Below are 12,529 nucleotides of genomic sequence, written 5' to 3'. Positions count from 1 at the left end.
TGAGTCGGAGGTTCGAGGCAGTGATGGGTTGGATGTGGACTTATAAATTAGATTGAATCCAGGCAGGATGGAGGTGCTGTCAGTAGGAGAGCCAATTGGGATGAGGGATTCACTGGTTCTATAGAGGTTTGCATTCCCCTTGAAAGAACAAGTACTCAGCTTGGGGTATTACTGGACCTGGCTCTGCTATTGGAAGCTCAGGTGGAGCTGGTGGTGCCTTTGCACAGCTGCAACCCTTTTTTGAAAGGACAGATCTGCCCACTGTTACCCATGCCTTAGTCATGTCACAGCTGGATTCCTGTAAAACACTCTATGTGGGGCTGCCCTTGAAAAATAATTGCAAACTGCAGCTAGTGCAAAATGTGGCAGCTAGGATTTTATCTGGAGCTGCCCGCTGGGATCATATAACACCCATTTGAAAGTGCTACATTGGCTCCCAGTTTGTTTTGGTCCAATTCAAAGTGCTGGTTTTGACCCTTAAAGCACTTAATGGGTATCTGAGGGATCAGATACTCTGGATATCTGAGGAATTGCCTGTTCCCAAGGGTCTCTGCCTGCTTGGAAAGGTCATCAGAGGCGGCTCTGCTCCATGTGCAGATGAAGGAAGCTTGGCAGTTGTGCATGCAGGACAGAGCCTTCTCCATTATTGCCCCCAGACTTGGGAATACTCTCCTGATGGTCATTCGCTCCTCAGTCTCCATCAGTTTTTAGAAAGCAAGTGAAATCTTGGCTTTTTACCCAGGCTTTTATATGAGTGTTTTTGTATGAGTGTTGCTGCTGCTCTGTAGTCTCATTGTGTATGTTTTAAAAACTCTTAATTAGATTTGTATTTTTATATTCCAATTTAATATTTTTATTCTGTAACTGTTTTATATGCTTTTTAAACCACCTTGAGATTGTTTTAATGAAAGGTGGTATAAAAATCTAATAAATAAATACATACATACTAAAAATTACTTAAATAATATAGGAAGCGTATAGACCACCTCCACCCCCCACATTTCCTTTTTTGAAAGCCCTTTACTTGTAAAGGGAATCCTTGCCAGATTCCCCTTTACAAATATATCCTGTGAGCTAGCTCAATTGAGCCTGGGGCAGCTCAAATCTGGTCCGGATTCAAGACAAACCGGGCAAAACAGTTCCGTGCACATCCCTAACAGTAAACTGCTTTATACTGAGTCAGACCATTGGTCCATCTAGTTTGTTATTGTTTACACTAACTGGCAGTGGCTCTCCAAGGTTTCAAGTTTATTTGTGGGTGTGCCTTCCTCTCCCATTTTTATTTTAATCCGAGATTAGTTGTTTTTCTAAGATTAAAATGTACTTTATGAAAAGAATACCATCATCGTTACTTTGTCCTTAAAATGTGGATTACTTTCATATATTAATGAGGCAACTATAATCATCTGCAAAGACCTCAGTCCAATTAAAAGGATCTAAGGGAAATGCCTCTCGCTGAGACCTTGGACCACTCCAGGGCAGCTTCAAAAGCAGAAAATTCTCCCTGTAGCATTTACCCTAGACCTTTGTGGGAATCCTTCTTGACTAATGAACAGTTTATAGGCAGCACTTTGAATATTAGGTAGATTGTACTAACACACTTTTCCTAAATTTTCTGGCTACTTCTGGAGTTTATATGCGATACCCTCTAGAAAGTAATGGCAATTCTTGACATTGCTCACCTCTTCTCCGGAAATCCCATTAGATATTAATCTCCTATAGATTAAATTTAGATGTGAGCCATTCGCTTCAGGAAGTTCTAGTCAGCATCCATAAAAGTGATGTCAATCTGTGACATTCTGTGTACCCCAGACCAACAGTTGTAACTATGTGCAAAAGAATTTGTTGTACATACAAAGAAACTGGATAGTGGTTTGTTAGGATTTTTTTTTTTTTAAACATGGTCTGAGCATATTTCATAGGAATAGAGCTTTCTCATTTTTGTCCATTTTTGATAGGTATTTCCATATTGGTCTAAACTTGAGGGGAATCAATATATCATCAAACGTGACATTAAAATATTATTTGCCTCTAGCTTTAGAATCTCAGTAAGATTCCTTCCTAGGAACGATTCCACAGGGTTGGCAGAGGGAAGTGAATCTTACTGAGATTCTAATCCTAATCTAATTATTGGGATTCTAATCTACTCCTAGGATTTAGTATTGTGGGGGACTACATTTATAATTCAAACATTCATTCATGTTCTCAAGATTATTCATTCAGTGTAATTGTCCATTGGATTTACACTCATCTGGGGGTTTTCTAATGACTATTTTTGTGCTGCCAAATTAATTCAGTAAAATATGTATTTAAAAACATTAATGAAAACATTAGAGTGCCAATAACCACATCCTGCATATGAAAAAACGCTCTTGGTAAAACAGAATTACCAATAGGAAATTTGAGAAACTTTCCTCAAGCAAAATCTAGGCTCAGGTAAGAAAACTCACCGAGAAGATTCTCTGAGATGCTGCTTTTTTCAGTTGCCAGAAGAGAACGGAGCAGGAAGGTATTGCTCCTGCCTCTTGAGATGTTATTCCTCAGAACACCCCTTGAGTTGAGAGATACAAGCACCAGCTCCTTGAGTGGAGCTCAAAACACATTCTGAGGTCTGTTCTGCACAGGCACACAACTCAGATGGGGGACTACATGTGGGCCATGGTGATGAATATCACCAATGTCCCCCACACCTCTAACTTTGATTGGTTTCTGAGGTGTCATCAAATAAAGTAAAAACACATTCTTGGTGTGATCATTGTTATTCACATATGTATTTTACTGAGTCAAATTCACATGAATTTCATATTCCTTGGCAATGTCTAATCTTGACACTGACTTAGTCCCAGTTTTAGAGATGGAAATATATCCAATGCCTTCAAAACTATTATTTTCACCTACATACTGGATCGTGATTTTTTTAAAAAACAAACAATACATTTATTAAACATGGGATGCATTAACAATGGTGCACATTGTGCTTGTAGGCATTGTTGTGTGGATATGTAACTCTGTGTATAATTTTCACAGCTTATTGCCAACAGAAGCTATACCTGCGAAGGGTTAGGACTGACCAAGATCCCAGAAGAACTGCCTTTCATGACTGAAGTCCTTGATTTCAGCTTTAACTTCCTTTTTTTACTTCGGCGCTCAGCGTTCATAAACCTGAAGGACCTGGTATATTTAGACTTAACAAGGTATGGTAGATCTTTGTCATCACCACACACTGCTTGGATGTGTAATCTCCACTTTTCATATAGGTGGTATTTCTGGTTGCGCCCAAGAATTTTACCACCTTCCAAACCTAGAACACTCAACTGTAAACACTTTTCTACAAGAGAAATTTTACACTATTAACCAATTGTTTTAGGAAAATTTGTAATCTGGATGAGTTGACACCAACTCTAAATAATATCCTCACAGTATGTGGTTATATTACATTAAATTTGGATTTAACTGAGGCTTGTTTTTAGTTAATCCCTATTTTATATTGTTTTATAGTTCATCTGTTTTCCTGATTTTGTGAGCCACCCTGAGCAGTTGTGGGCAGGGACGGGGGTATAAATACTTTTAAATATGTATACCACCACCACCACTGTCAACTATGTCATACAATAACATCTATGACACATCTGTGGTAAAGCTCCCCCTAGAGCTGATACCAGAAAATGCAGTGTCTTAAGCTCACACTGCTACACTGGCTTACTACCCTACAGTAGGAGTTTTACAGAATGTTCTGTATGACAAACTACAAAGTCAGTTTTGCTTCCAACATATACGGTATGTCAATCCACTGACATCAAGAGGGAACAGGACAAGCCACCAACCACACTGTGGCCTTGGACAGAAAATGGCACCTGATCCATCCAGGAAGAAGCCTGTTCTACTCTGCTAGAACTACAGAGTTGGGTGCTACTTCCCTCTTACATTCCTGTTTAGATTGCTGGCAGGGATGGAGGATAAAGAGAAGGAAGGAGCTGACTACCAGCTTCAGACTGGCCTCTTCATCCTCTTCCCACATATTTAAAAATTTGATACACAGCTATCTTCTTTAGTTGAACTGGTAAGTCAGATTTTAAGTTCTATTCAAAGGACAAAGAGAAACAGAATTTAATTCAAGTGGCTGGAGAAGGATGTTTTTCCATAAGCCACCACTAATGGCTCAAGCTTGAACCAGATACTGGAATTTATAACCCTGTAACTTGGCATGAAATGCCTGCTTGCATATTAATTGGGTGGTGAAGACCTTGTGCTGCCAGAACAAACTGAAGCCAGGGCAAGGAACAGTATCCAGCATGCATTGCTCAATTTTCGACAAGAGCAGAGTAGCATGAAAAGCTGTTCTCCATTATAACAGCAGATTCTTTGGCACTCTGGTGCACAAGAGACTCATCTTCCCCCAGTTCTGACTAAAGCAAATTCAAAGTAATCATCCAGCTGTATAAATCTAGCAATGTTGATTTGTTTCATATTTCCTGGCACAGAAGTATGAATCACAGTGGTCCAGTACTTGCCTAGGTGAACATTATGGCCCTGAACAGTCTTCTCTGTCTTGGATTTTAAACTCAGCTGGAGACAAATTTTCCCTGTCACACAGCCCATTTACCTGTGCGAGTAGAGGGGAAAAATGGGTCTCTTTCAAGAACAGAGCAGGGAGGGAGGGAGACACCCCTCTCTTCCTTCTACCATCAAACAGCAAGCCAGGTCAAGGGGTAGGGTGAGGCAGGTGAGTTGAGGTTGGCAGGTTCACCAGATGTTTGGGAGAGGGATTGAACCCTGTCGTACTCAGGGTGTAGTGGTATCCAACTGAACTCAGGAATAAACTAAGTTACTTTATGAGTTTGGGAGAAAACCATTGTTTGAATATGACAAGGGAAAACATGCCCAAATGCTAGATAAACTTGGATGCTCCCTACACTCTGTGATGTAAACCTATGATATCTCATTCTGAAACTGAAGATACCTTTGTTGATTAAGAGTAGACATATATACCTTAACTGGACTATGACAACTGAATCCACAACATTTTAATGGGATTGTAGCTCAGCGGTAGAACATCTGCTTAGCATGTACAAGGTGCAGGTTCAATTCCTGGCATCCCCTGGTAGGGAAAAACTCCTGCCTGAAGATCTGGAGAGCCACTGCCTGTCAAAGTAGACAATACTGAGCTAGATGGACCAATGGTCTGACTCAGTATAAGGCAGCTTCCTATTCATTCATTCATTCGATTTCTATACCGCCCTTCCAAAAATGACTCAGGGCAGTTTACACAAAGAAATAACAAACAAATAAGATGGAACCCTGTCCCCAAAGGGCTCACAATCTAAAAAGATGTTCCTAGACTGGTACTGAGCACAGCAGCCACACCAGCAACCTTTTTAGCCTACTTTCCAGTAGGCTTATGAGATCACCTGGCTTTCTGTGTATGTGTCCATGTGTCCCCCACTGTCAACTTTGCAACGCCTGAACCAATATGAACCAAATTGCGTACAGTTGTAGGGACGCATAGGGACATCTCAACGGCATAGTTTGTGATGATGTTATCCACCCCAATCCGAGATGGCTGATGTGTAAGCTTTTGAGGTGCAAGTGGGCTAACTTGTGAACCACCTAACCAATTTGAACCAAATTTGCTATAGCTGTAGGGACACATAGGGATGCAGAAATTGAGTGTTGTGTGATGTTATCTACTCCAATTCAATATGGCAGCCACGTGAACATCTGAGGCACAAGCAGGCTGATTTATGGACTGCCTAACCAATTTAAACCAAATTAGGTACAGTTGCAGTGAGTGACATACAGGGACACCTCAACGGCATAGTTGGTGATGATGTCATCCACTCCAATTCAAGATGGCAGCTATGTGAACATCTGGGGTGCAAGCGGGCTATTTTGTGGACGGCCTAACCAATTTAAACTAAATTAGGTACAGTTGCAGTGAGTGACACACAGGGACACCTCAATGGCATAGTTTGTGATGACATCATCCACTCCGATTCAACATGGCGGACACGTAAACCTTTGAGGTGTAAGTGGGCTAACTTGTGAGCCGCTTAACCAATTTGAATCAAATTTGCTGCAGCTGCAGGGACACATAGGGACACCTCAACAGCATAGAGTGTGACAATGTCATCCCACCCAAATCAAGATGGCAGACATGTAAACCTTTGAGGCTCAAGTGCACTAACTTGTGGACAGTCTTAAGCAATTTGAACCAATTTGCTACAGCTGTATGGACACAATAGAGATGCCCCAATGGGGTAGTTTGTGATGATGTCATCCACCCTGATCCAAAATGGTGGACACAAACTTCTGAGGCACAAGTGCACTAACTTGAGGACTGTCTAACTGATTTGAACCAATCTGGTACATTTGTAATGAGTGACACACAGGGACACGTCAATGGTGTAGTTTGTAATGATGTCATTCACCCTGATCCAAGATAGTGGATGCATGAACATTTGAGATGCAAGAGATCTAACTTGTGGACCTTGACTTGAACCAAATTAAGTCCAGTTGTAGAGACAGTGAAAGGAAAGTAGACTGATGAGTTCTTACTAGAACTTGTTTCTTAATATTACAAGCCTGTTAATTCCATGTATATTTCTACACACTAACACAAAAATGAGTATAAATACTAATCCCTCTTATAGACTAACTCGTTTTATATTGTTACCATTATTAACATTGTAAAGAAATGCAGAAAGTCTATTTTCATGCAGTTTTGCTTTACATATTATTTCTTGTTTACACAGTCAGACAGGTGTTATTGACTGGTTTGTTTTATCCAGACATCAAGTCCTTCCCAAGGACCTGGGATGGCTGAATTTTATTGTCAATGTTGTTGCTGTTGTTATAGATATTGTCGCAGAATATAGGCTGTTCCCAGTAAAGCTGCTTTTTGTAACTGGCTGATGGTGATTTCTGTGGCCCCTATGGTGTTGAGGTGCTCTTCAAGGTATTTTGGAACTGCACCCAGGGCACCAATTACCACTGGGATTATTTTGGTCTTTTTCTGCCACAGCCTTTGAATTTCAATTTGTAGATCTTTGTATTTGGTGATTTTTTCTATTTCTTTTTCTGCTATCCCCTGGTATTGCTATGTCGATTATTTTGACTTGTTTTTCTTTCTTCTTGACTACAGTTATATCTGGTGTATTGTGTGGCCGATGTTTGTCTGTTTGTAGTCGGAAGTCCCATAATATTTTTACATCTTCATTTTCTTCAACTTTTTCAATTTTCTGGTCCCACCAATGTTTGGCTACAGGTAGCTTGTATTTTTTGCAGATGTTCCAGTGTATCATCCCTGCTACCTTGTCATACCTTTGTTTGTATTATTATTATTATCTATTTATTTACACAGTCAGATAGGTGTTATTGACTGGTTTGTTTTATCCAGACATCGAGTCCTTCCCAAGGACCTGGAATGGCTGAATTTTATTATCAGTGTTGTTGCTGTTATTATAGATATCGTCACAGAATATAGGCTGTTCCCAGTAAAGTTGCTTTTTGTAATTGGCTGATGGTGATTTTCATGCCTTTTCATGCCTTTGTTTGTAGTTACTCTGTGTGATCTTTTTACAACAGCTGGTTAGGTGGTGCACTGTTTCATCTCCTTCTTTACAAAGGCGGCACTTGCTGTTTGTTGTTGACTTGTCTACTTTTGCCCTTATTGCATTTGTTCTTAGTGCCTGTTCTTGTGCAGCCAGTATTAAACCCTGTTTCTTTCTTCAAGTTGCCATTCTTAAGCCATTGCCAGGTCTTGGTGATGTCTGATTTTCCACTTATATTGTGCAAATATTGACCATGCAGTGGCTTATTTTTCCATTTTTCTGCTCGGTTCTTGACTTGTTCTTTCTTGTAGGCCTGCTTTGTTTCATTGGTGTTGAATAGTTTCTCGTTATTGACCATTTTAAGGGCATCTTGTTCACTGCCCTTGATATATTCTTCAAGGCCTCTTTTCTTCTTCTTCTTCTTTTACATTTTATATCCTGCTCTTCCTCTAAGGAGCCCAGAGCAGTGTATTACATACGTAGGTTTCTCCTCACAACAACCCTGTGATGTAGGTTAGGCTGAGACAATTTACATATAAAATGTGCGACCTTATCTCAACAACCCTGTGAAGTAGGTTAGGCTGAGACAATTTATATATAAAATGTGTGACCTTATCTCATTCTTATATAGAGAGCAAGACTATTTATGTTTTAGCTATGTTTTTTTTTTTTTTAATAAGGACTGTTTTTCTTTTTTAAGGTGTCAGATTAATTGGGTATATGATGGTGCCTTTGAAAGCAACTCTCACCTGGAGACCATTGTGTTGACTGGAAATCTTCTTCTGTTTCTGGCAGACACAGCATTCACAGGACCTCGTTCTTTGAAGCATCTTGACCTAACCCAAACGGGACTCAGCAGTTTACTATCTATCCCAATGGAGGACCTGGATAATCTGGAGACACTGATATTAGGAAACAACTACATCCAATCAATAGAACTCCCAGCAAACTTTCCAACTAGGAATCTCAAATACTTGGATTTTCAGAGGAACATCATCCAAAGAATATCAGCTAAAGATGTAGCAGTACTAAAGTCAGTCAGCAATCTGACTCTTATTCTTAAGGGCAATGACATTAGATACGTTGAAGCCGGGGCTTTCAGTTCCATTTTTTTCTATAACTTGGACTTTGGTGCTTGTTTTAACATTTCAGCGATCTTAGAAGGATTGCAAGGTGCCAAGACTGTTGCTCTTTGGCTTGGGACTTTTGAAAATATTATCGGGAACTATCTTCGCATAAGTGCCAGCATGTTGCGAGGCATCTGCAATATGTCTACAAATGAACTCAATCTGCAATATCGCCATTTCCTTCAACTTTCTACAGACACATTTCATTGTTTGACCAAACTCCAAAAGCTGGATTTGACCAAAACCAGTCTCAGTGAGCTACCTGCTGGTCTTGTTGGGATGAATAGGCTGAAGGAATTAAATCTCAACAGGAACAACTTTGAGTATCTTTGCAGCATTCAGTCTTCCGCTTTCCCCAATCTCACCCATCTCTCCATCAAAGATAATTCTCAGGGGTTAGACTTGGGCACTGGATGCTTAGAATCCTTGTCCAAGCTTGAACACCTTGACTTGAGCAACAGTCATATAAGAAGCTCCGAGTGCTGCAGCAAGCAACTGAGTGGTCTGATCAGCTTGCAGCATCTCAACTTAAGCCACAATGCCAAGTTATTGTTCCCTAATGTAGCCTTTCATGAAAGTGCTGACTTGAGAGTTCTGGATTTCACTTCCACACACATTATCATCAATGACTCTCAAGGACCCTTCCGCAATCTGCATCATTTACAGGTTCTGAACCTTTCTAAATCCCAAATTGGTTCAAGCATTCAGCACATTTTGCAAGGTCTAGAGAACCTTATTGTATTGAATCTGAACATGAATGACTTTAAACCTGGCACCATTCTGAATTACAGTCTCTTTCAGCAGACACCCAACTTACAGGTGTTAACTTTATCTTCCTGCAACTTGGCAGCTATAGAATCCAAAGTATTTTTTGCTCTCAGGAAGCTAACACATGTGGACTTGAGTCACAACCACCTTATTGCATTCAATTCAGATGCATTTTTCAATCTCAGAAACATTTATCTCAATTTTGCCAATAATGAAATCCATATTATCCCCCGCGATATGTTGACTAGCCTATCTGGGCAGAGTGTAATCAATTTAAGTTACAATCCACTGCAATGCACCTGTTCCAATATTGGATTATTAACTTGGTACAAGCAAAACATAGATAAAATTGAAGACTCTGAAGAGACGGTGTGTTCTGAGCCCACATCTCTAGTGGGTGCTAAGCTCTTTTCCGTAAATCTGTCCTGTGGGTATAGCACTGCAACAATAATATTGATTGCCCTTACTGTGATAACAGTAATTGTAGTGACCTTCATTTTGATCATATGTTCAAGGAGAAAGTACCAAGAGATTTAAGCTCTTAGAGGAACAAAAGGTGAATGGCAGTAACTTCAAATAACAAATTATTAGGAAGATGTTTATAAAGAACGAGTATTTCTTAATGACCATTGTGTTCCTGTTCCACTTTAACATAAATATTGCATGCAGCAGCTCTGTCCGTATAATTTGGAAATGGGAAAAGAAACCAAATTGCATTGCTCAGTCTTTTATTTCCACACAAAGTTCTACGGGAATTGACTCTCAATGTTATACCAGGAGACCACAGTTACCCAAAGTAGGATGCAGAACAAAGCCATCCTGGTTGCTGGTGGTTACCTGTTTGGCAGGCAATGGAAAACTAACCTTTTGTTTGGCAAAAGGCTAATAACTTACCTTGTAAAATGGGAAAGAAGTAAGAATGCTGATCTTTCCCCAGTGATCCATCTGGGTGTGATTATATACCCCTCCCTCTTCTTGCACAATTGCTCACTGGAAATGGCAACATCTGAAAGAATGTTACAGAGCAGGAGAAGAAAGCCTGGTCTGCATTAATCTGGGATTCACAAACTACAAAGAAATAGTAATAGAGTCCTTTTTCTTCACCGTTTCTTTATGTGCCTTCTGAGGGGCAATTACTATGCACACTAGAAATGATGGGGCAACCATATGCATTTTATTCATGCTCATCACAAATAAAGTGAGGGGACAGGGGCACAGCAAGGGGAGAGGGGGCCTATGTTCAACCCTCTCTCTGGCAGCCCCCCCCCCGAGTGAGGGAGATAATGAAGAAAACAGGGAGGGGTGGAGCTGAGGGCCCCTCAGGAGCTGGGGTACCCAGGTTCTTTGAACCCATCTGCTCAATTATAGCTACACTCCTGTGAGTAGAGCTGGGTCTTTCCCTGCCCCCTTTAACATGAAAAGTCATGCATAGAGAAAGGGAGTTAAATCCTCTTCTGCCATACCTTGCTGTGCTTTATTGCTTCAAGCACTTTAATCCTCAGCTAGCCTGCCTCATTTCTGGTACTGGGAGCTGGATGGGAGAAAAATACTTCGAGCAGCAGAACACTGCAAAATACGATGGAGGAGAATTTCATCTGTGCAGTTTATGCTATGCACACACAGCCAGCCACCTTCTTTATATGGGGGCAGACATCAATAAATACACATCATGTCTCAGAGCCATTGACTGTGGACACTTGGAATAAATGGTAGAACATTGGTTATGCTTTATTTGGTACAAATCAACACCAAATAACTGTTTTGTGGTACATGCACATTTGATGTGACATGAAAATCAGGGATAAAGAATTGGTAAGAGTTATTATTAAAAGTGTGAATTCTGGTGCTGTTTACAATACTTGGCTAAAATTCCTTAAACGTATAGTTTTAGAAATCTATCTGTTCTTAATTTCATATAGATAATAGGTGCTTTCTTGATGTTATCAGCTACTGAATAAAATAAAGATTCTTAATTCTTTATTTTGGTGTATTATTTAAATATAATTACAAATGGACTTTCCCCTTTTAATAGCTTTAAGTGTTTTAGACAATACTTTAAAATGCTAGCATAAATTTACAGATAAATTTTACGCTTATATTCCATGTATTTTTTAAGGCCACACCATATGTGCTATGTATGCTCCTTCATAAAACTAACAATTTTTCATACATTTATGAAGTAGCACAAGTACATTCAGTCTTTTACCAAAATGCACAAACAGTATAAAAAACTGAATGGGGAAAATCCTTGTCTATTTTAGCCAATTCTATGCATAAGACAACCGCCTTGGGGTTGTCTTTTAACGAAAGGCGGTATATAAATAAATAAATAAATAAATTTCAGAGTTGTACAGGAGAACGCCATTATTTGTGGGGCTTCCATGGGGGGGGCGAATCCATGAATAACAGGGCATTAAAGTCAATGTAAATTAGGGGGTTAAGTTCCCATACGACCCCAAATCTCCCCCAAACAAAATGGGTCAAATAAAGTGCCCTGCTATGCTCCACTACCCTTCAGGAATCCAAGGATACCCCTATGAGTAAAAACCTTGCTGAAAATCACATTTCCTCCATTTTTAAAAATATGAGCCATAAAATGGCTCCTGAACTCAAAATGGTGACTGGTAATGACCTCTGAGGTCATTTGCAGCCACCTGACTTGTGGATTTGTGAGTTTAACCCTTTTTTGCTGATTTTTTTCCATGTATACCGAGGTCGGGTGTCCATTACCCAACTGTGGATATATGAAATTGTGGATGGTGTGGTGAGTCTGTGATTAATGCGGTTCTCCTGTATATTGTTTTGTCTCTGACATTTAGAATGCATGGCAGAAATATGAATCAAACACTAATTTATACATTCCAGTACTGGAAAATTTTACTTAGTCTAACAACAATCACCATATCCAAACACAAAACGACTTCTTGTGATTCCTTATCATTAGTGTCATTCATATTTTAATATGGTGCACAAGAGAGATGTTCACAGTGCATTTATCAGATAAACATAATGTCTTTTCTCATATGTATTAAAAACCTTTATTTAGTTAGAACTCAAGAACGCCATTTCAAGAAACAGACTCAG

At 39.8% G+C, this 12,529-nt stretch overlaps 1 protein-coding gene across 3 annotated transcripts in view; it reads left to right on the top strand.

Moving 5' to 3' along the window:
- CD180 (CD180 molecule) overlaps nt 1-11,425 on the top strand; it is a 49,233-nt gene extending 37,808 nt beyond the window's left edge. For all 3 annotated transcript variants that reach the window (XM_053288797.1, XM_053288796.1, XM_053288795.1), the window contains 2 exons: nt 3,028-3,194; nt 8,251-11,425. In XM_053288797.1, coding sequence (XP_053144772.1) covers nt 3,097-3,194; nt 8,251-9,982 — 1,830 coding nt within the window. In that variant the 5' untranslated portion in view covers nt 3,028-3,096 and the 3' untranslated portion in view covers nt 9,983-11,425. The remainder of the gene's footprint in view (nt 1-3,027; nt 3,195-8,250) is intronic.
- Nucleotides 11,426-12,529: the final 1,104 nt, after the last annotated feature.

This window comes from Hemicordylus capensis, chromosome 2, assembly GCF_027244095.1.
Source record: "Hemicordylus capensis ecotype Gifberg chromosome 2, rHemCap1.1.pri, whole genome shotgun sequence".
NCBI lineage: Eukaryota > Metazoa > Chordata > Lepidosauria > Squamata > Cordylidae > Hemicordylus > Hemicordylus capensis.
The sequence above is the reverse complement of the archived record's forward strand: the minus strand, read 5'-3'. Positions and strand labels throughout refer to the sequence as shown.